At 39.8% G+C, this 24,453-nt stretch overlaps 1 protein-coding gene across 1 annotated transcript in view; it reads left to right on the top strand.

Annotated features, from left to right (window-relative positions):
* SPON1 (spondin 1) overlaps positions 1-24,453 on the top strand; it is a 353,533-nt gene that overhangs the window by 86,662 nt on the left and 242,418 nt on the right. The window contains exons 4-5 of the mRNA XM_050955987.1: positions 6,948-7,021; positions 11,082-11,204. Coding sequence (XP_050811944.1) covers positions 6,948-7,021; positions 11,082-11,204 — 197 coding nt within the window. The remainder of the gene's footprint in view (positions 1-6,947; positions 7,022-11,081; positions 11,205-24,453) is intronic.

Raw genomic sequence — 24,453 nt, 5'->3', positions numbered from 1 at the left:
ATCATGATTTCTTGATATCTGGTTGGGGTTTGGTCTCTCTTATTTAACCACTTTTTAATTTTCATTTAAGCTATCTAAGTCCTTTCAAATCTCACAAGCTTTCAAATGCTGATTTTGCTTACTAGGCAGGTTTCCCACGCTCTTACAATACTACTGAGTGGCACTAATAGTTCTGCTTCTACATACTTGAATCAAAAAGGTTATCCCAAACTGCAAATTGTTTCAATTATAGCTCTTAGAGTGGCAAGCCAGGCCATTTCACATAAAGAAAAAGTGTGGAAGTTTATTTTCTATATATTCCATTCGAATGTGAAACATTTATTGTCCTCATTTCCACCTACCAGGAATCAGGAGGCAAACTGTTTTGTTACTCAGAGAAGGAAATGTTCAGCACGTGAGTATGGTTCAGGTAATGAATAGGGAATTATGCAAAATAGTTTTATTTTGGTTAAGTGTAATTTTTGTCCATGACACTGAGTAATGCTTTGAAAATGTGTACCATATGTTTTATTAAAATGTCAAGCTGTTTATTGAATTGTGGGCTTTGGCCTAAGTTTCCAGAAGTGACTAGTGATTTAGGAACAAAAGCATAAATTGGTTGGGTGTGGTCTGACAAAAAGAACAAGACGATCTTTTAGAGTTTTTTCTTAAAACATCTCTCGTGGAAACAGTTGCACCTGCCATATTAACGCTCCTTTTGCAATTTAGAGCATCTTCAGGGTTGCTCTGAGTTGTATTAGCTTGTAACAGCATGTTAGGGCTTTTTGCATTAGCTGATAATAACAAGAGCATTCAAGCCACATGCTGTCTGTCATCCCCAGCATGCCTCTGCACTGGGTGCTGTGTGGAAGGACAGCATACAGCCATTGCAGCAACTCTGTGCTGCTTAGGAAATTTCTTATGCCAGGGGTATTCTTTTGGGGCAGGTTCCAGCCCCTACATGCTGCAAGTATGGCATGCAGCTGGACAGAACACTGACTATGACATAGCTGTTTTTAAGTAAATAGGCATCCTTGTGCCATATTTCCTAACCCAGAAGCTTCAGCCCTATGTACCTGATCTTTACTAGTTTTCATTGGTGAGATGAAAGAACTGCAAAACGCAAACAAACATCATAAAAACAGGGTTTTTTTCATTTTAATAAGGTAAGGAAATGTGTTTGTTTAAAAATATATAGGTTAGATCAGTGGTTCTCAACCCGGGGTATGTGTACCCCGGGGGGTATGCTAGGGTAAGCAGATAGCAAATGTGAAAAATCAGGATGGGGTGGGGGGTAATGGGAGCCTATATAAGAAAAAGACCCCAAAATTGGGACTGTCCCTAAAAAATCAGGACATCTGATCACCCAAGGGTATGCAGAGGTCTTGCAGGGGGGTACATCAACTCATCTAGATGTTTGCCTAGTTTTATTACAGGCTACATAAAAAGCACTAGGAAAGTCATACAAACCAAAATTTCATACAGACAATGACTTGTTTATACTGCTGTGTATACTATACACTGTATTGTCAGTACCCGGGCCGGCTCCAGGCACCAGCGGAGGAAGCACGTGCCTGGGGCGGCACATGCTAAGGGGCAGCATTCTGTCCATTCTTGAGGTGGCACAGTCTGAGTGGTTCGGGTTTTTTTTGTGGTTTTTTTTGCTTCTGCAGTTTGGGCAGCATTTTTTTTTTTGCTTGGGACGGCAAAAATGGTAGAGCTGGCCCTGGTCAGTACAATATTTATATTCCAATTGATTTATTTTATAATTGCATGGTAAAAATGAGAAAATAAGCAATTTTTCAGTTGTAATGTGCTGTGACATTTTTCTGTTTTTATGTTCGATTTTATAAGCAAGTCATTCCCAAGTGAGGTGAAACTTGGGGGTGCGTACACACGACAAATCAGACTCCTGAAAGGGGTACAATAGTCTGGAAAGGTAGAGAGCCACTGGGCTAGATTATGCCTTTAAAATTAGTGCAAAAGCTTTTACATCAATCCGGGGTAGTCTTGGGAGTGAATGCAACTCAGACAACTTTCTGAAGCAAATTCCATTGCTGCTTCCTCCTCAGTTCAGGGGCAGAGTAATCTGTTTCTGTTCCAAATTACAATAATCCCCATAGCTGGGTCAGTTTTGCTAGCTGGCACATTGGAGGGGCAGAGTGAAGGCTTTGCTCAGTATTCAGCTCTCCCCATCCACCTATTCCGGGGCAGAAAGGGGGTGAATAAGGTGTACAATGCCTCTTATTCTTATGTGCTTGGGCTCAGAGTGCAGATATCCCACAGAGGTGTTTAAGGGCCTGTGTGTCTCACTCTTGCTTCTCTGAGAAACCTAGCCTTTGAATTTTGGGCTTACAGCTCCCCTGAAATAGCAGCATCAAAACCCTGTGCAAAAACCTTTCTTTGGTCGGAGGCAGAGGTCTTGGAGCTGAGTCAGCATAATTTCAAACCCTTTGAAGCAGACAAACACAAGGACCAGCTCCTGTTTGGTTAGCAAATCAGTTCGTGACCTAGAATGCTGATTATTAAACCAGACAGCAAATAAAACCATTATTAAATTCACTGAATAAAATAGCCTCTCCTGTCTGTGTGGATTCGTATCAATGTATGCATATCTACGGTATGCATGTACCACTGTGTATAATCTGCAGATCCTGTTCCAGCTGATGACAATGGCAAAACTCCGATTGACTTCAATGAGAAGATGATCAGCTCCGTATATAATTTTAAACACAGCTGAAGACATAATGACTCACAAAGCTGTGAGGAAAAGGAAGTGAACTGTTTCTCTGGTATTTCATGCTCATCAGAGCCAACGCTGAGGCAAAACAAAAAATTTAAACTTTAAGAGTGTTCAAAAAGAAAAAAAACAGTCTGATAACTTTTCCAAAATGTAATATCCTTAAGTATTTGCCTCTGCTGCAGGTTTGGTGAATCCTTCCTCCACACTTAGGCGATGTTGTGTTGTATTTTTTTTTTAAATGCTAGAAGAAACTTTCACACACACACACACACACACACACACACACACACACCTTTGAAAAGAGAAACCTAGTCATTAACATGTTCTTTGCCACTCTACTGTGTACAAGGAATAAAAATATCTTGTAAACACATGAGGCCCTAATTATGCCCATGATTGCAGCTTAGAGGATGGTTATTCTGAATTTTACTAATCATCCTAAGTGACTATTAGCTGGTTTTATTCTATTGATGGATGGTTCTTTAAGGACATTTAATGTTTCACTGAGTCTCTCTCGGAGAGAAGAGAACCTCTTCTGCATTGTAGCATCTTGTTCCAAAAAGTCCTTTTGGTAATTTAGGAAAAATTCAAGCAAGGATGATAATCTACCCTTTTCTTAAGCATGCTATTGTCTGCTGGGCATTTGCTATTACTAGAAAGATTTTTTTTCCCCTTTGTTTTTTTTTCTTGATCAGTGGAACTACTGTCACCATAGTGTGATGTTGCAGCAAATTTTTGTTCTCTGTCATGGATATATTTGGTTAGTGCCTGCTAACTCCATCTGATTCAGCCCAAGACAGTCCTGCCATTAATATGTCCTAGGTTTATTTAACCTGAAACCAATTCTCATGATTTACTCTCTGCTTATGTAAGGGGACTATTGCACCCTTACTAACATTCAGTGGGGGTGTTTTGGTTGGCTAGCTCCCAGTACTAAAAGAATGGGGAGAGGCCAATGCTCCAGGTCAGCCTCAGCCTCTGAGCCTGATTAACAGGGTGGGCAGGCTAATCAGGAAGTCAGGAGGCCAGGGGGATTCTGTCCTCTGTGTGAGCTGGAATTGCCTGGGTCAGACAAAGTGGGGCTGAGCTAAGGAGAAAGCAGGGGCCCAAGCCGAGCTGGGGAGCAGAGCTGTGCCAGATCCAGCGGGGCCAGAAAAGTAGCTCAGGAAGGAGGTCAAAGTTGGGAGCAGAGTTGCAGAAGCAGCCCAGGGAGAGAGAAGATCCTGTGCTGGGAGCAGAGCTGCAGCCACAGAGGCAGGTGTGGTGAGCAACTGGGGCCAGCCAAGGGGGGACTTTGGGCAAAGGGCCCAGCACAGAAAGACATCCCTAGCCAAGGGTCCTTGCAGGCCAGACTGGGAGGAGGATCTTAACCTGGTGGGGAGCTGATGTTGGAAAGAAGGGTCCCACCACCCAAAGCCTGGAGGTGTGTGGCCACCGCCATTGCAAGTGTCCAGTGCAGCACAGCCAGGGCCTGAGAAGGAGACATCGGGACCTACAAGGAACATACTGTGAAGTTCCCTGGTGTCCAGAGACACTGTTTGTAATGTTCCCTGCCACAGAGCAGGGTGATGTGTTTTCCTTTAACTTTTTCCATTGTTCCTTATTCTTTTTTAAAATTAGTTGTTAATTAAACAACTTGTATTTGTTTTAATTTTATGAAATGGTCAGTGGGTCATGGAGGTGCCCAGTGCAGAGAGAGCACACCAGAGTGGGGACACCCTAGCCCCTGTCCTAGGTTACCACAGCAGGATTTGGGGTTGAGCCCCCCAGGAATCCTGGGCCCAGCCTTGTTGGGGTTATGAGGACTCTGCCAGACAGAAGAGTGGAAAGGGAGCCCTCGAGGGCAGGGGGACCTCTGGGTAAAGGAAGTGGGAGCGAGGACTCAGATCCTCTTGCTAGCCATTTCATCGAGGTCGTGCAGAAGCCAGGAAAGTTCCCCACGATAGTGGGACCATTCCCCCGCTTACACTTATATCTACCCCTCTTGTGGATAGTCTCCATTCCTATAGGTGATGTCCACAAGCTGCTCTCCTAAATGCTGGACATGCATCCTCTGATTCTATGCAGGAGGGGATCTTGTGCCGGTCCTTGCTTCACACTGCTTTTTTTAACCTTTCTTGGTTGGTTTTCTTGGATTGTCCCTTCCCACAGGTGCTTGTACATGTTGCCAACCATGTTAACATTTAGGGCAAGCTCCACCTTTCTGAAGCCTCTCCTGGTCTATGAACATCACCATTCTCTTGAGCATTTTAGTGTGAAATGAAATATTTCCTTTATATATTGCCACTCTCCACCCATCTCACCTCTTGCATTCTGGCAAAGGAAGCACAATCAATTACATTTTATTCTAGTGATGTGTCTGGAATAGGATGTTAGCACAAGTTCACATCTTTTACATTAACAGCAGCTTTAACCATATGCAGCCAGATTCACCTCTCATTTGGTAAATCAAGAATAAATCCATGGAAGTCAGTGGAGTAAATGTAAAATTGAGGTGAGAGTGGGCTCAGACCCATGCAGTTTTAACTAATATGGCCTTCATTTGCCATGAAAATTAATTCTTGTTAACCGTTTTTCTTTGCATTATACTTTGGTAAGAGCAGAAGTGTTAAATAAATTATACCAACATGCTGGTAATAAGTCTGAAAGTGGGTGATGTTCTCTTATGTGTAAACAAAGGAAATACAAAGTAATTCCAAACTGAGGAATGGTTTCTCACATTTCCTTTAATTTGACTAAAACCTGTAAGTTTTTACTTTGGAAAGGACACAGGGCTTGTGTGAATTTAAATTCACATAATTATGTGGGCTAAAAAGAAAAGAAATCCAATTATAACTTGTACAGAGCACTTTAGCAACATGTCTCAGTCTGATGGCAACTGTTCAGCATTCTGTTTTTAAAGAGAGGGAGTTGCCCATATTTCAATATACTTTTTCAGAGCTGCTCAACAATAGGATTTAGAACATTCTGGAAATAAAAATTATTACTAATAATGTTTAAAATATTTGCACCTTCTGCCTGATTTATTGTATATTTATTTGAAGATTTATGTAACAGAGGAGGAAGTCAAGATAAAACCGCATGAATAGAAAGAAAATAAATGAGAGAAAACCCTCTAAATTTGTATGCTGTCATCTAAAAACATACATAGCTCCCCAGTGGCCAGAGCTGTGAGGGTCACGGCAAGCTTTGCCCTCTGACCACGTGAGCCCTGCTAATGCAGCAAACTCACAAAAGACAAAGACCTGGTGCTGTCTCCTTGGAGTCCTTAGAAGCAGAATGTTTAGGGTTTTTTAAAACCAAAAGTTGTACATACGAATTAACATTTTAAAAGGTCAAATTAAAAATGAAGTGTTTCAGATCGGACCCCGAGGGAGGGACCTATGGTACAACTATATAGTAACAGCACAATAAAAGATAGAATTATGGTCTTTCCCCAAGTAGTTTCTCTCTATCTCATTCAGGCTCAAAATCTCAAGACAGATTGAGGCTTGCAAACCCACATTTTGTTTTGACTATGAGAGTTAATGAAATATTTCGTGTTTTATGAGTTTTAAAATTGTTTTTTTTTTTAAGGTTGAGTTGCCCTTTGGAGGAATTTAGTATGATGTTAGTTCTGTGTGATAATAGCACACTATATCTGCATTAAATTGCTGCTGTGTATCAGAAACATTTATCTCCTCAGAACGCCAAGTAATTTCTTATAAACAGCTGCTTGTTTTTAGAGGTGTTATTTTTCTGAATTTGTGACAGTTGAATATCATACACTTCAAAAGAGCAGATTCCGTACAATATGACTGATCACCTTTTCTTAAGGCATTAAATTATTTCAAGTTTCTGCTGTATGTAATCATAATCAAATGCAACTTGAAATAAAAATATACATCTCTCCATCTGTATCTCTGTCTATAGCACTGTAGGTGTGTATGTATGGGGGGGGCAGTACTAGTTTAGATAGCAAATATTACTCATCACAGAGGAAACAATTTTAATATAATACAGTTCTTAAAATGTGGCTGTCATGGGGAAAAAAGAGTGTATACAGACTTTGAGCTACACCTGACTGTAGACAGACTTTTAGAGAGGGATATCTTCTAATATAGCAGTTTTTACAAAACATTCTAAGAATGACCTATACTGTCCATTCCCTGCTTCAACGTTCATCCGCTTCTTCCTTTTAAGGAACAGATATGTTTCATTGTAGCTGTATTTCTCTCTTCAACAGGGCCAGTATTGTGCAGAAGCGAATTATTTATTTTCAAGATGAGGGCTCTCTTACCAAGAAACTATGTGAACAAGGTAAGATGAACCAGGTCCTCCCTTGGCCCTCTTTGAAATATTCCATCGGCTGCTTCTTGTGTCAAGTTTAAACTGCTACGCCTCAATTTTGATGTTCTGCATAACTCTGTCCTGGTATAGATTTGGTATCTGCAGTCTGATGAGGTTTTCTCACCATCTCAGCACCTTCATACTACTTTCATATCCTTTCCCCACTTCCACCCTTGCATTTCTTCCATGTGGACCTAAAGGTAGGGCACACCCTCCCAATCACCAGGCAATGACTTCCACACTTCACATTAAATTGCACTCATTTATGCAAGTCTCTGTGTTTATAAATAAGAGCCAAGCCCTCATCGTTCCCTGAACTCTGCATACTGCAGCTGTTTCCAAGATGATAGGGAGGTGGAGATAGAGCTGGAGTTGTCTTACAATTATTATATCTATGTTTCTACATGAAGTGATTACACTGCTCTACAGCCAAAATGCTTCTGAAATAAATGTAGTCCAACTTTACTAATTCTGGATCATTGAGAATGAAAATGATGCTTAAAATTGTTGATTGGCTCTAGTTTTCAAGATATGCTATTGGGTCAGTATATACGACCCTTGACTTGGGAATGGCGGAGGATAAGTGAGTTATAAAGGGAAGGGATCTCAATTTAAACCAGAAATGACTAAAATACATCTTTGACTGGATCTATGAATAAATCTATAACTGGGTTTGGACAGTACTTGCTTTTGAGGCAAAACAATGAATGATGCAATCTGAAGGTGGTATTGCGTCATACATGATATGAATTGCATCATGTTATTCCTAGAAGTCATGGATGATGCAATCATAACGAAGCTTACATCACTCTGCTGAACAAATTGCCCTATATCAGCTCTAGAAATCATACAGTGTGGTGCTCTCTTATTTGTCAGTGTTTGATTTTGCAAAGGGACACATTTCTGTTTAGCCAAAGTGAGCAGAGATGCCTCGTACTTGTGTGAACAGTGCAGATAACTTCTGCTAGGTTTGTGGTGAAATGACTTTTGCATCACAAAAGTGCAGTATAACCACTAATGGTTAAGAAAGCCTATCACCTTGATTTCGGCTGCAAAATTGGAGATCAGGATAAGAGGTGGGCCCCACACATATGTTGCAACACTTGTGCAACAAATCTTCGCCAGTGGTTGAACAGGAAAAGGAAATCTATGCCTTTTGCAGTGCCAATGATTTGGAGAGAGCCAACAGATCATCCCAGCAATTGTTACTTCTGCATGGTGCCTCCAGTTGGGAAAGGTGTGTCAAAGAAGAAAAAGTGGACTGTGCATTATCCGAACATTCCATCAGCTATACGCCCAGAACCCCACGGAGAAGGACTGCCGGTTCCTGATGCACCAGAATCATTCTCACTTGAGTCAGATGAGGAAGAGGAAGAGGATGAAACTTCTGGTCCTGATCCATCAATGTCACAGGACCCACATTTTCTCCCATCCTCCTCCTCGGAACCACACCTCATAACACAAGGTGAACTGAATGACCTTGTCAGGGATTTGGAACTACGCAAGAGTAAGGCAGAGCTGTTGGGCTCCAGACTACAGCAGTGGAATCTCCTGGCAGGCTATCAGGGCAAATGGAGCCCATCAATGCTTGCAGACTATTGCTGGATAGTGACAAGAGATGCTCCATTTAATGAATACAAGAGGCAAGCCAAGAAGCACCGAGTAGACACTGAATAGGACTAAACTATGTACAGAATAGTTTTTTTTGCCTTTTCTTTCATAATAAATGTTATTTATATAACCCTTTTGCTGATTTTTAAAGTGTTACATAAACAGGACAGGTGAAATATTATCATGTAAAGCAACCATAAACACATGAAAAGACCTAGGTTTACAATTTATGATTAAAACTCTACTATCTACACAATATACATAGACATAAAATGTAAAAACTTAATTATCTTAGAAACAGTAGCCAATCAGTTGTTTTAATTGTCATATTTGAATTCAGCACATCAAAATACATAATAAATATCACATTTTATCTCTGAAGCAGACGACTTCTCAAAAATTGTAGACCAGTGTTATTCCTCTCTAACGTGGTCTGATTTATAAAGAGACAATGTCTTAGATAACTCCATTCCTTTAGTTATCCTATTGTCTTGTCTTATGTTTGTCTTGGTGTTAACTCCTCAAGGCAAGTACTGTCTTCATGACAGTGCAGACTCTCTTAGGGGAAGATTTTCAAAAGCAGCTAAGACACTTGGAAGTCAAGGGGATTTGTGTGCCTAAATCCATCAGGTGCTTTTGAAAATCCCAGGATCAGTGCTTAATAAATATGTAGAACTAGGGGAAAGAAATCGGGCAAGTAGCTCCTAAATTCAGTTTGCTTGGCAAGTAGTGGGATGTAGGATTCAATTTTAAATGTTATGAGAGAGGTTAGGTCAAGCTGCCTTTAAACAGAGGTTTAATTTGAGGTGATTCAAACTCGAGGAGGGGGCTTATTACTCACACCTCATGGAAATGAATGATAATTTCTTTGTACAGAAATGCAGAGATAATTGTTGTAAGATGATACTACCTCTATCCCCTTCTCCCCACCGGTTTGGAAACCACTTTGGCTGTGTCTAGTTTAGGAGAAGTTAAGGAGATGACCATTTGATTTTTGGGCTTGAAGTTAAGGCCCTGGATTGGTTTAATCTGGCCCTGACTATAATGTCCTTCATTTTTACGAAACTGAATGTGTGCTAAGATGCTTAACTGAATTTAATAAATGTAGCATCCTTGATGCTAGCCAGAATTCTCACATTCCATTATATTATTCTGTTTTATACATTCAAGAATGCACATTACACTCATTAAAAATAACCCTTAACATTAAGAGTGGTGAGTATGTTGAATAAGACCATTGCAAGCAAGCAAAATAAATGAAACTGAGGCAGCTGTTCATGTTCCTGAGAAGAGAGAGGACAGTAGAAAAGCAAGAATATGAAATTGGGAATAGGAAGTAAATTTGCATCATGTGTATACTAGGAAAATAGGTTGTGTTTAAAATGTATTAGCTAAACATTGTAACTAACATGTTTTTAAACACTAGTGTAGACAAGACAAGTCATATTTAAAACATGTTAGCTGGTCATGGTCAACCATGTGGATGGGAATCTAGGGTTGATCATGACCAGCTAACACATTTTTAAAGGTGTTAAACCTTGTCTACAAAAGTGTTCAAAATGTGTTAGTTAAAAGATTTCAGCTAACACATTTTTAAACAGAACCTATCTTCCTAATCTAGTTATAGCCTTAGATAGGAAAAGGCATATTGGGCCTGTAAGTGAGTTTTGTGCTTTGATAATATTCACTTGTGACCTGAAGGCACAGGGCTGCATTGGGTGCTAGGGAAAAGTTTGGAGCTGCACGGTCCAGCAGAGAAGGCATTATACCACAAGCAGACACATTGCCTCCTAATACTCCTGGAGGGGTATGTGGTCACTGGCCATGCTTTCAGAGAGATTAAAAGGTCTGCTTTTATACTCTGCTTCCTGTACAAGGCATCCAGTACTCTCCCTTCCCGTGTTCACTCACACAAGGGCCAAATACAGTCTGATCTTCCTTAATCTCTTTTAAAGGCTGATAGATATGATCATTTGTTACTGTTGGCTTCATATTAATTCACTAAAGAAACAGAGTTGTATTTTAACTAGAGTTAAGATGATGACATGTTGTTTGGCTTCAGATCTGGATTATATTTAGGGTTGGGCCTGAGGATCAGTATTAAATCTAAATCAGAGAGCAGCTGTTCTTATAAAATTTTGATCCAAATTGAAATAAAAACCAGAAAATAGAAAACCTGTCCAGTTTTGGACCTGAAGTGGAACCAAAACCATAGTGGCGGGTTCAGATCCAGAGATATGAAGCCAAATCACTAACCCCACTTTGAAATATCAAGGTTTCAGTTTTGGCCAATAGCTAATTGTAACTCAAAATAATAAAATACTATGAGTTATGTTGCGATACTCATATTTATAATTGGAGTTTTGCTGTCATCTGTTGAACTGCAACTGAACATTTTCAATAACTGCTGTTTTTTTAGACTCAACCTTTGAGGGGGTGACTGATAAACCAATCTTAGACTGTTGTGCCTGTGGAACTGCTAAATACAGGCTAACTTTTTACGGAAACTGGTCAGAGAAGACGCATCCAAAAGATTATCCACGTGAGTATTATTATTTTATTATTATAATAGAATCTCGAGGTTAAAATAAGAAGCATGAGGATTCTTGGTGAGAGGTGATAAAACAAACCTACAGAAAGATAGTCTTCATTATGATGAATATATGTAGTACTGCCAACCCTGTGTTCAAAAATCTTTAGTCAGGCCCCCCAAAATCAAGAGGTTGGTTTAAAAAATCATGAGATTTTAAAAATAAAAATGCGGTTAATTTGCCTTCTGGCATTTGATATTTGAAATGTGTTGTTGTAGGGTCACATTTTCAAGCTTCTCTTTGTAACCATGAGGGTTAGAAACTTATTTTCTCTCTTTTTTTAAAGAATCTCACATATTTATGTAAGTCTTGGTGCTGAGTTTTTTAGAAACTCAGGAAATGTCGAGATTCAATATAGAATCTTGAGTTTGCAGCAGCGCATATGTCCAATCCAATGACCATATGGAAAGACTCCCAGTGACTTCAGGCTGTTAGTGAGGTTGGCTGCATGTGTAAACCATCATTTATGAATTCCTCTTTCTTTCACCATACTAGCTAGATAAATGTACAAATCTTAAAATACAAACTTTTTTTCCTAACTTAAATCAAGTATTACAAAGAATCAGTAGGTTTATGACAATAAAACGCAAATAGCTGTAGAAGATTAAATCTACAAAAACATGCATATGAAAATGGGGATTTTTGTTTTTTTTTAGCATTCTTCTTTAGTTCCTTCCTTTGTCTTTTCCATCTTACATTTGTTCTTTAAATATGGTCTTCATTATCATTGACAATAAAGGCAGGTAAGAGGCTTAGGCATGAAAGTCATATATTTATTTGGTCTTTAAGCTTTGATAATACATTATCTGCTGCATGATCTTTATTAAAGCTTTTGTGTGTAGCTTTTCTTCTTAATATCAGTGTGGTGAATTTTCATCATGCAGTCAAAGATTTGTCTGCATATGAATTGTTCCTTGATACTGATTGCACTGATTCTGTCTCAAATTTTGCTTTATTAAGTTGAACATAGAATAGTTCAGATACAGCATCATGAGAGTTAATACAAGTCTGCGATGATGCACTGAAACTTGTTTGACTTGCTGGTTGGGCAACAAAACAAACACATGGAGCATAAAACAAGCTATCGTCCCAGTATTCACAGTGATACTCTTCTGAGATATTAGATGATTTGTGTACCTGCTAAATGGTACCCATTCAAATTCATTGTGTGCATAGATTTCACTAGTATTATAGAAACATTTTGAATATATGAGTCAATTTATTTCTTTTCACTTCTGTGGAACATATTTTATAATTGATCATACTTTCCTGCTTATTAGAACATTAGAATGGCCATAGAGAGTCAGACCAATGGTACATCTAGCCCGGTATCCTGTTTTCCGGCAGTGGCCAATGCCCAGAGGTGAAAGTAAGCCAGTATGCCCCGATACGGCGTACCAGCAAGAGCCAGTGCACTGTACCGAGGCGGATTGGCTTCACCTGGTGGCAATGTAAAGGGCCTGGGCTCCCAACAGCACCTGGAGCCCTGGGCCCTTTAAACTGCTGCCAGAGCCATGCTACCAGAGCCCTGGGGAAGCGGGAGCTTGGGTGGTGATTTAAAGGGTCCGGGGCGCCTGCTGCAGCTACTTCCCTGGGCCCTTTAAATCATCCCCAGAGCCCTGGAGCAGCAGCGGCGGGGCTCCAGTGGCTATTTAAAGGATCTGGGGCTGCGGCAGCAGATACTGCCCCAGCCCTTAAAATAGCTGCTGGAGCCCCACCGCCGCCTCCCCAGGGCTCCGGCAGCAGGGCTCTGGGGACGATTTAAACAGTCCAGGGCTCCAGCAGCCACTACTGCTCAGACCTTTTAAATTGTCCCCGGAGCCTGCTGGAGCCCTGGGGTAGTGGTGGCAGGGCTCGGGTGGCTATTTAAAAGGTTTGAGGCTGCGGCAGCCGCTACTGCCCCAGCCCTTAAAATAGCAGCCGGAGCCCCGCCACCGCCTCCCCAGGGCTCCAGCAGCAGGGCTCTGGGGACGATTTAAACAGTCCAGGGCTCCAGTAGCTACTACCACCCTAGGCCCTTTAAATCATCCCCAGAGCCTGCTGGAGCCCTGGGGTAGTGGCGTCGGGACTCAGGCGACGATTTAAAGGGTCAGGGTCTTGGCCGCCACTACAGCCCCGGGCCCTTTAACTTGCCACCGGAGCATTGCCGCTGCTACCCCAGGGCTCCAGCAGTAGGGCTCCAGGGACGATATAAAGGGCCTGGGGTGGTAGCGGCAGCCAGAGCCCCTGGCCCTTTAAATCACTGCCCAAGCCCCCGGCTGCTGCTGCTGCTACCCCAGGGCTCTGGCAGCGCTGCTCGGGTGGCGATTTAAAAGGCTTGGGGCTCCCACTGCCGTTAGCCTCTGGGGCCCTTTAAATCACCACCTGAGCCCCGCTGCTGGAGCCCTGGGGTAGTGGCAGCTGGGCTCTGGCGGTGATTTAAAGGGCCAGGGGCTCCCAGATGCTGCTACTGCAGTGGAGCCCTGGACCCTGTAAAGCTCTGCCAGAGGCCGAGGCCCCCTCTAATGGTGAGTTAAAGGGCCTGGGGCTCCACTGCAGTAGCAGCAGCTGGAGCCCCGGGCCCTTTAAATCAACACTGGGGCTCCCAGCTGCCAATCTGGGGGTGATTTAAAGGGCCCGGGGCTCCCAGCTGCTGATACTACAGCCCCAGGTCAGCCCCAGCCCCGGGCCCTTTAAATCCTGATTTAAAGCACCCAGGGATTTAAAGGCCCTGCCTGTTTCGGTAGAGGCCAGACCTCTTCTGGTTGAGGCCCCACCCCCTTCCTAAGGACTTCGGAGTACTGGTAAGTCCTTTAAGTTACCTTCATCCTTGCCTATGCCAGATGCTTCAGTGGGAAAAAACAGTAGGGCAATTAGTGAGTGATCCATCCCCCATTGTCCAGTCCCAGCTTCTGGCATTCGGAAGTTTAGGGACACCCAGTGCATGGGGTTGAATCCCTGACCATCTTGACTAATAGCCATTGATGGACCTATCCTCCATGAACTTATCTAATTCTTTTTTGAACCCCATTATAGTTTTGGTCTTCACAACCCTGGCAATGAGTTCCACATGTTGACTGTGCTTTGTGTGAGAAATACTTCCTTTTGTTTCTTTTAACTGCTGCCTATTAATTTAATTGGGTGACTCCTGTTCCTTGTGTTATGTGAAGGGGGGAAATAACACTCCCTTATTCACTTTCTCCATCCCAGTCATTAGTTTATAGACCTCTATTGTATCGCACCCCTCTCCCACCCCCCAAGTTGTCTCTTTTCCAAGCTGAACAGTCTGTCTTTTTAAACCCTCCTTGTATGAAAGCTATTCCATACCTCTAATCATTTTTGTTGACCTTTTCTGTACTTTTTCCAATTCTAATATATGTTTTTTTGAGATGAGGTGACCAGAACTGCACTCAGTATTCAAGTGTGGGTGTACCAGAGATTTATATAGTGGCACTGAGATGTTTTCTGTCTTATTGTCTACCCCTTTCCTAATAGTTCTGAGCATTGTGTTGCTTTTTTGACTGCTGCTGCCCACTGAGTTCATGTTTTCAGAGAATTATCCACAGTGATTCCAAAATCTCTTTGTTGAGTGGTAACAGCTAATTTAGATTAGATCTTTTTGTATGTATAGTTGGGATTATGCTTTCCAATGTGCATTACTTTGCATTCATCAACACTGAATTTCATCTGCCATTTTGTTGCCCAGTCACCAGTTTTTTGAGATCCCTTTGCAACTCTTTGTGGTCTGCTTTGGACTTAACGTTTATCTTTAGTAATTTTTTATCGTCTGCAAACTTTGCCACCTCACTGTTTACCTCTTTTTCCAAATAATTTATTACTATGTTGAACAGCACTGCTCCTAGTACAGATCATTGAGGACCCCACTATTTAACTGTCTTCACATTTAAAATTGACTATTTATTCCTACCCTGTTTCCTATCTTTTAACCAGTTACTTATCCATAAGAGGACCTTCCCTCTGATCCGATGACTGCTTACTTTGCTTCTGAGCCTTTGATGTGGGACCAAGTATATTACATTCACTAGATCAGTAATTCTCAATCAGGGGTATATGTACCCCTGGGGGTACACAGAGGTTTACCACGGGGTACATCAACTCATCTACATATTTGCCTAGTTTTACAACATGCTACATAAAAAGCACTAGGGAAGTCAGTACAAACTACAATTTCATACAGACAATGACTTGTTTATACTACTCTATATACTATATGCTGAAATGTCAGTATAATATTTATTTCCAATTTATTTATTTTATAATTATATTGTAAAAATGAGAAAATAAGCAATTTTTCAGTACTACTGTCTTGTGACACTTTTGTATTTTTGTTTGATTTTGTAAGCAAGTAGTTTTTAAGTAAGGTGAAACTTGGGGGTACACAAGACATATCAGACTCCTGAAAGGGATGCAGTAGTCTGGAAAGGTTGAGAGCCACTTCACTAGATCACCCTTGCCCACATGTTTGTTGACACTCTCAGAGAATTCTAGTAGATTGGTGAGGCATGATTTCTCTTTACAAAAGCCATGTTGGCTCTTCCCCAACATATTGTGTTCATCTATTATGTCTGATAATTCTAATCATTCCTATAGTTTCAACCAATTTGCCTGCTACTGAAGTTAGGCCTACCATCCTGTAATTGCCAGAATCACCTCTGGATCCTTTTTAAAAAAATCAGCATCACATTAACTGTCTTCCCATCATTTGGTACAGAGGATGATTTAAAGTGATAGATTAGTAGTTCTGCTATTTCATATTTGAATTCTTTGAGATATCTGGGGTGAATATTATCTGATTCTGGTAACCTATTACTGTTTTATTTAACGATTTGTTGCAAAATCTCCTGTACTGACACCTCAATCTGGGACAGTTCCTCAGACTGGTCACCTAAAAAGAATGGCTCCGGTGTTGGGATCTCCCCCACATCCTCTGATGTGAAGACTGATGCAAAGAATTAATGTAGCTTCTCTGCAATAGTACCTCAATCATCCAATGGTCCCACCAGTTGTTTGTTAGTCTTCATTATGATGCACTTAAAAAAATGCTGTTAGTTTTTGTGTCTTGCTAGTTGTATTCAAATTCTTTCTTGGTCTGCCTAATTATACTTTTATGTTTGATTTTCCCAGAGTTTGTTCCTTTTTATTTTCCTCAATAGGATTTGACTTCCAATTTTTAAAGGATGTCTTTTTATCTCTAATTGCCTCTTTTACTCTGTTGTTTAGTCATAGTGACATTTTTTGGTCCTCTTACTGTTTTGTTTTGTTTTTTATTTGAGGGATATGTTTAGTTTGAGCCTCTATCATGTTGTTTTTAAAAAGTTTCTGTGTTGTTTGCAGGCATTTCACTCTTGTGACTTCCTTTTAATTTCTGCTAAACTGGTCTCCTCATTTTTGTGTTTTCCCCCTTTTTGAAGATAAATCCTACTGTGGTGGGTTTCTTTGGTATCCACCCCCTCCAAAAGGATGTTACATTTAATTACATTATAGTTGCTGTTACCCCGAAAAGTTCAGCTCTATTCACTTCTTGGACCAAATCCTGTGCAGCACTTAGGTCTAAATAAAGAATTGCCTCTTCCCTTGTGGGTTCCAGAACTAGCTTCTCCAAGAAGCAGTCATTAATGGTGTCTACAGATTTTATCTCTGTGTCCCCATCCTGAGGTGACATGTTCCCAGTCAATATGGGGATAATTGAAATTCCCGATTACCATTGGGTTTTCTGTTTTTGAAGCTCTCTAATCTCCTTGAGCATTTCACAATCACCATCAACATTCTGATAAGGTGTTTGGTGGTATATTTCTATTGCTGTAGTCTTATTATTCAACATGGAATTTCTAGTTATAGAGATTCTATGGTACTGTTTGATCCATTTAAGATTTTTACTATATGTGACTCTATGCTTTCTTTCACATATAGAGCCACTCCCCCACCTGTGTGACCTTCTCTGTCATTTTGTACCCTGGTATTCAATGTTTCACTGATTATCATCATTCCATGACATTTCTGTGATACCTACTATATCAATATCCTCATTCCATTTTTTTACTTGCTTCTCTGCATCTTTGCTATTTCTTCTCTTCTTCCTTTCTGTAGAGAGATTGATGTGTATTATTCTTCCTCCATGATTCTCAGACAAAAACGTCCATTAACCACTTAAAAATGTTCTCACTATGCTTCAGTCTATCCTTCACGAATCATTAAGCATATGCTATGGGTAGACCTAGATGAATGCTAATAAATAAATAAATAAATCAAATCTATAAACATATGTTAGAATTGTAAAATGAATTAATTATGTCTATATTCATGCATCATTTTACTCATATATTTGTGCAATATAATGTTTTGGCACATATGTCCATGGAAAGCAAATTTCAATGATGCATAGATGAAAATTAACAGAAACCTGATTTTGAGCTGAAATTCAATCTCCTTCAATCATGTGACTTATTACAGTCAAGTAACTGGGTAGGTCAGAATCCGAATGCTCACATAGAAAATAATAGTTGTTAATAGTTTCAATAACAAATAAATATGAGCTATCTGCTCAGGGATATTCTATAAGAAGAAAAGGAGGGTTATTTTTTATTACAATGGATGTGGCAGAGTGGTTTTCAACGCAGCAGGGCAGGACTTCAAGTTAAAATGAAAGTGTTTGCTGAAAGTCTCCAGCTAGGGCAGGGGGTCTCAAACTGGGGGTCGGGACCTCTCAGGTGGTTGCGAGTTTATTACATGGGGGGTTGTGAGCTGTCAATCTGCACCCCAAACCTCGCTTTGCCTCCAACGTTTATAATGGTGTTAAATATATTAAAAAGTGTTTTTAATTTATAAGGGGGGGGTCGCACTCAGAGGCTTGCTATGTGAAAGGGGTCACCAGTAAAAAAGTTTGAGAGCCACTCAGCCCACAGAGTAATACTAAAAAAAAATCAGTGTTTAGAATGATTTGGTAGAAGAGGGTTGTTTTCATATAATTACTCCCATTGTCCCTTTATTCTTCATTTAATTCTAACCGTGGATCCATTAGGCTATTTACTATTTTAGAAGTCCGTGATTTGATCCCATGTCAGTCAGGAGTGTATGCAACCACACGAGGATCAAACTAGTTATTGGGAAGGAATCACATAATAAGAGGATTAAATGTTATTACACTTAATGATTATAAAACAAACAAACAAATTATAAAACAAAATAAATAAAGCTACAGTTATTATTTGTTTCACATCCATAGACTCTCCCATCATTAACATATAATTAGAAAAGTCTAATTATGAAAGTACAACAAATCTATTCTCTTTGCACCAAATCTTTGTTCACATTGGAATTGGTGGGACTTTTGACATTGGACCTTAGTGGCAGCAGGACTGGACCCAGGCAGAAGAGCCACTAACAAATTTAGAGCTAAAATTTCTGGAAGGCCAGAGAAATTTGTCATGTGTTCACACGTAGAGGTATTAAAAATGAAAAGTAGTTATCAAAATTCCTGTTTAAAATGTTGACACCATGCAACTATTAAATTAAAATAAAATCTTGTTCACTATTGACTGTGTTGAATCACTGACAATTTGACATACCACTACAGAAATGTTTACAAATATATTTCCTATCCAGTTGTTCTATAAATATATTATTGCTGTCCATCATGTTACATATCACCTACCATTTTAATTGGAGAAGACTTCTAATATTGATCTCCCAAGGGGAATATTATTTCAAAATCCATACTACCTCCCATTTATTCATTTACAGTAGGAGCTAAAGAAGGAGAATATTCTGTTTCTCATGCTGTATGGATCCAGTGTTGGTAGGAAAAAATCTCCCTCATCAAGAGCAAATTTAGAAAATTGAGAGTTTGGGAGTTTTTTTGGTTTTCTATGGCAACTAAAAACTGAAAAAGCTAAAATTCCCCTTTGCCCTGACAACAGCAATATAGCTAATATATAAACAAAATACAAACACTTATATTTCTCATTCATGTTTCCCTCTAATTTATTTGCCAACTCTTATCTTAACAGATTCCAAGTCTTTAACATTGACCTTTCTTTACATTTGTATTCTTGATGACTAGCAAACAAGAACTTCAGAGAAAGATTATACAATTGTGACTTTAAAAAAATAAAATAAAACCTAGCCAAGTCCCAGACACTATTATAACGTGTAGTATATTCTTTCCTGAATACACAGGAATTTCCATACAAAGCTCCATTTTATATGCTTTAATTTACTCCAAAGAACTATTTATGCCAAAGAAGCATTGTTTTTATGATAAAAAAAAAAAAGCTTCAGCAAGCTATTTGACAAAGCCTTGAACTCAAGCAAACATCATTTTCCAAGTCCACAAGTACTTCGCTGTGTTAGGTACACAATAAAGGATGATTTAGCTGAAGTTACACTATGAAGCTGAAGAACTTGTGTTCCATTAAATTTCAAATTGTATTGTTATGTGTAGGAACCAACAGAGCTGATGAATCCACACAACAATGCTCGGGATGAAATCACTGCATTATACTCTTGTTCTGAGTGTGTTGTTCTGATGGCACCAGCTGACTCTAAAGCAGAAGAAAAGCAGAGCTAAAGAATGATAATATTATCTTTCTCTCTGTGTATGGTTTCAATATTGGTTGTGGGGGGGATCTCCCCTTTTATGAGCAAATTTAGAAAGAGGGGATTGGGGGTTTTTTTAGAAGCGTGAACAGTATCCCAAATGATCACTTTTTAAGTGCTTTTGCTTTCTTCAGTATCAGAGAGACTGTGAGATTTTAATTAAGGTCTTGTTAGACTTGTGAACTTAGATAGATATAAGACAAGAGAAATAGCAAGTACACTTACCAGACACATTTTCACCAGCTATCACAGCTCTTGATAAAAATACTTCTGGAACCCAAATGCTGTATTTATTACATTTGGCTCATTGAAATGGAAGTATTAGATTTCTTCTTACATTTTGCTGGCTAAAATGATTAGCGCGTAGAGCAATCCAGTGGCTTATAGACAATTAGCATCATTTGTGGTTTTTTGGCTAGTGCCCATATATCATGGAAAACAGAAAACATTCAAGAATAATAATTTTACCTGCTCCACCTAGCAAGTATATGGTAGGTGCTAAATTGTCAGTGCATTTCTAAGACACATTGGTCTGTGCAAAAATTTGCATTTCAGCTTGTAAACGGGGGAACTGAACACACAAATAAATAGTGAGGTGTATCAGTAGAAGATTGCCTATATTCCACTGGCCTTCTTGAGAGTTTTGAGGCCACTCTAGTGAGAAATGGGGAATTTGTCTATTCACCTCTGGCCTCTGTGAATGTGGGGTTCATTCCAGAGAAGGTGAGTTTCCTTCGGTTTTTTAGAGAATCACTAGCAGGATAAGAGCAGATTGGGGGAGTGAAATAAGGTATCCATTTGCATGGGTGTGAAAGATCCATGAAGGTGAGTTGGAGAGTGTGGAAAATTTCGTGGGTTTTCAAGAAGCTTAGGGTACATAGTGTTTTTCAGTCTGCTCTGAAGGTCTTCATTTGAGTATGTAGCTGGGGCAGCTGCTTCCCTTCAATAGATACCTTTCAATAGGTAAGAAGCTTGAGTGATATTATGGCTCAGTAGACTTAGGGTGGACTTGAGTTGGGGGGCTTAATGTCTTTTGGACCAGGTCATGGCATTTAGGGAAGAGACTCCTTGGAAGACATGGGCCACAGTGATAAATGAAGGGAGGAGTAGTTCCATTTTATGGATATTCAGCCAGCCAGTAGCCCACGCACTTCCTTTTACCTATGCATAGCAGTGAGACTGTTTAACCTTTTACAGGTAGAGCAATCAGAGAACAGCTATTAAGAGAGATTTTATAGCTACTGGCTGGCTGGGTGTCCATAAAAGGGAGCTACCTTCCCCCCCGCCCTTCATTTATCACAGACACTAATGTGAAATTTATTATATTAACCTTACTGGCCATGCCAGATAATTTTCTCAGGAATGCAGGGTATCAATAATCTTGCTCACACTGAAAATGTTGAATACAAAGTCAATGTCTGTAATGTCATCACCATTCATGTGTGATTAAGGATGAGGGCTCTGAGTTCTCATGCATGGCCGAAACACAGTTGGATAACACTATAGGTTCAATAATGGCCCAGTTGGGCATTCAGTTCAACATAAACCAAATAAATGTCACAGAGGTGATGTAGCTGTTTTGTATTAATCTGATTTTAAATGCAAGAAGCCTCCCACCCTAAATCTGAATCTGATAGAGTACGTTGCCCTCGCATATGAATCAAAGGGTGGGGATTAATTGCTGTCCAGATTGCATGGTCTGCTCAATAGAGGCCTTGCTTGAGTTGAGAGATTCTTCTCTATGGTAGCAAATTTGTGCCTAATGGGAACAGATGTGGAATCATCTCTACTTGCGTTTCAGTATATGTCACTCACTAAGCTACTGGAGATTCAGGGAGAACTGCAGGCTATGACCTGTGAATTAGATCTGTGTCCCTAGTAAAGGAAAATGAGGGATTCAGAGACAATCATTGGAGCAGATTGACCATGTGTCCATCTGGAGTTACAAAGTACCAGTCTGATAAAGTGATTATTAGATCCTGGGTCAAGAAACCATCTCTAGACCCTGAAGGCTCTCCAGCTATCACCCTGTCATTAATTTTCCCATGTAGGGTAAATTATTGAGAAAGTTGTGGTGGAATCAGCTCTAGAAGCCTCTGAAGTCCTTAGACCTTCCTGATTCCAGTAAGTTTGCTTTTAGCCTTGGCCAAAGTATGACTATGCTGGTAGTATTGTTAGATCACCTCCTGGCAATGGCTGAAGATCATGTGGCCATGTTGAGTCTCAGATGTGTCAATTGCCTTCAGTAATGCTGCCTGTGTTTACTAATTTACAGTTTCTAGCAAAGGTCACTGAAGTCCATCATGAGAGGCTCCATAGTTTGCTTTCTGAGATTTCAGGGGATCTTTGTTATAATTGCTTCCTCCGTTGATTGTATTTTCTTCTGTATTTTTTCTAACACCTAATTTTGAACTGCTGTTTATTTTTCTATTATTTCTAATCTCTTTTTTCTAGTGTCTTCTGATTATTTTCCCTTGTGTTTGTTTATTTCTACTCCTTTTCGTCCCCCCCTTTCTTTTTCGATTTCACTGTTTCACCTTTAAGTCTTTTAATTTGCATTTCTTTTGTTTACTTCATTACATACTTCTATTTGTTTACTCTAACTTTCTACTCTTCTCTCTGCTTTCACTCTGTGTTTGTAGCTCTCTTCCTTCCTGCAGACCAAAATAAATATGCTGGGAGATTCTATTTCTTATTCCCTCAATCTCTTTCCCACATACCCTTCCAGTATACACTATAATCTTTCCTTCCATTAATCTCTCTGCCTCCTCACCACATTCTCTGTCCATCTTCCTGAGTACCCCATTTGTTACCCATTTCCCCTACAGCATCCCATTTCTCCCTTACCATTGTTTCTCTCTCTCTCTCCCCCATCGCCCCCCAAATGCTCTCTTGTTCTTCTTCTTCTTGTATATTATGGCATAACAGACTCACATTCTGAGTCTATAACTTCCAGGTGCTGGATTTCATGACACATAGTTAGTCTCTCTTTTCCCCCAGAATTTTAAAAAAATTGTAACATTGCTTTCTTAATGGTGCCCCATTTCCTGGATGCTCTAACCAGGTATTTTAGTGTAAACTTTGCCACTTTGAGGTGCCTGAGTTTGTCATACAAAATCCCCCTGTTAACATTACACTCTTTACACTGCCAGAGGATATGATTAACCATTTCTTTGACCTTACATGTCTCACACAGCCCATCTCTGAGTTTATTAATTAAGGCCAAATTACTGTTTAAACCACAGTTTCAGGAAAGTATTTGAAGTAGAGCTACTTCACTCTTTCTCTCAGATTCTTTCAGTACATCACCATCTTTTATTCTAGGGCAGACCTCATGAAATCTTTTCCTCCTGGTTTCTTTTATGCATACTTCCTGTTACTCCTTTCTCAGTTCATTTTAATAAGATTTTTAAATCCCTGTTTACTTAGGAGGATCTCTGTCAATTTTTTTTCACTTTTACAGTGTTGTTGTCTACTTTGTCTGTCACCTCATTTCCTGCTATCCCAGCATGCATTGGGATCCATGCTACTTCAATGTTTACTCCCATCTGCTCCAATTTTGTTGTTAGTAACAATATTTCATTAATTATATCATTTCTGCTATCTGAATTCCCATTTTTGATTGCCAATAGGGGATATGACAAGATAACAGTGAAGGTAGGTTGCAAATCTAGTATGTCAACATTATCACTGCTATCTCGGTCATCAAACGGCTACAAAATTTGATAATCTAATGGATTTCTTTATTCCATGTGTTGGGACATAGAATGCTGTCTCCACTCTCCTGGTTTTCTTATCTTTAGACCCATCCATAAATATTTGGTAATGTTTCCCCATTTTATCACATAGATATTGATTTGCTGTATTTAACACATTTCACTCTCCTTTCCCGCTTTTAATTTCATTATATAGTCCTACATTTATATCGTGGTGGAGGGCATGATTTTCCACCTATGATGTATGTTCCCATGGCTATATATGCTTATTTCTTATACGTATTTCTTTTGTCTTCATTCCTTTCTCCATACTTTAATCCTATTAACATAGGTATTTGGGTTTTTCCCCCCATGTTTTCCACTGAATTCCCAGTATTCTTCTTATATTTGTTTAATGTTTCATAGACTTTAAGGTCAGAAGGGACCATTATGGTCATCTAGTCTGACCTTCTGCACAATGCAGGCCACAGAATCTCACCTACCCACTCCTGTAACAAACCCCTAACCTATGTTTGAGTTATTGAAGTCCTCAAATCATGGTTTAAAGACCATCCTCCCTGTAGACTTTTGCCCAAAAGGTTAAGGCTAGTAATTTTGTTCTTAACACTACAGGCATGTCACCAGCAGCTCTCTGCATTATTCAGAAAGAGGTTGTAATGGAGGCACCATGTGCAATGCGTAATGCCTGGGCTTGGTTGCGTCTAACATCCTTAGGTTCTTTTTTGATGCTCAAGTAAACATTTGGCATCAGTACTCAGTGACTGGTATTAATGTTCTATAAAGCATTACCACTGCTTTCATATCAGTGCCCTAGGTGACTCTGGAAATCCTTCTAAGTATATTGAATTTACCTTTACATTTATTTACAATATTTTCCATTTGATTCTTC

The sequence above is a fragment of the Gopherus flavomarginatus genome, chromosome 5, assembly GCF_025201925.1.
Source record: "Gopherus flavomarginatus isolate rGopFla2 chromosome 5, rGopFla2.mat.asm, whole genome shotgun sequence".
Taxonomy (NCBI): domain Eukaryota; kingdom Metazoa; phylum Chordata; order Testudines; family Testudinidae; genus Gopherus; species Gopherus flavomarginatus.
Note: the sequence above shows the minus strand (reverse complement) of the source record. Positions and strands in the feature narration are given on the sequence as shown.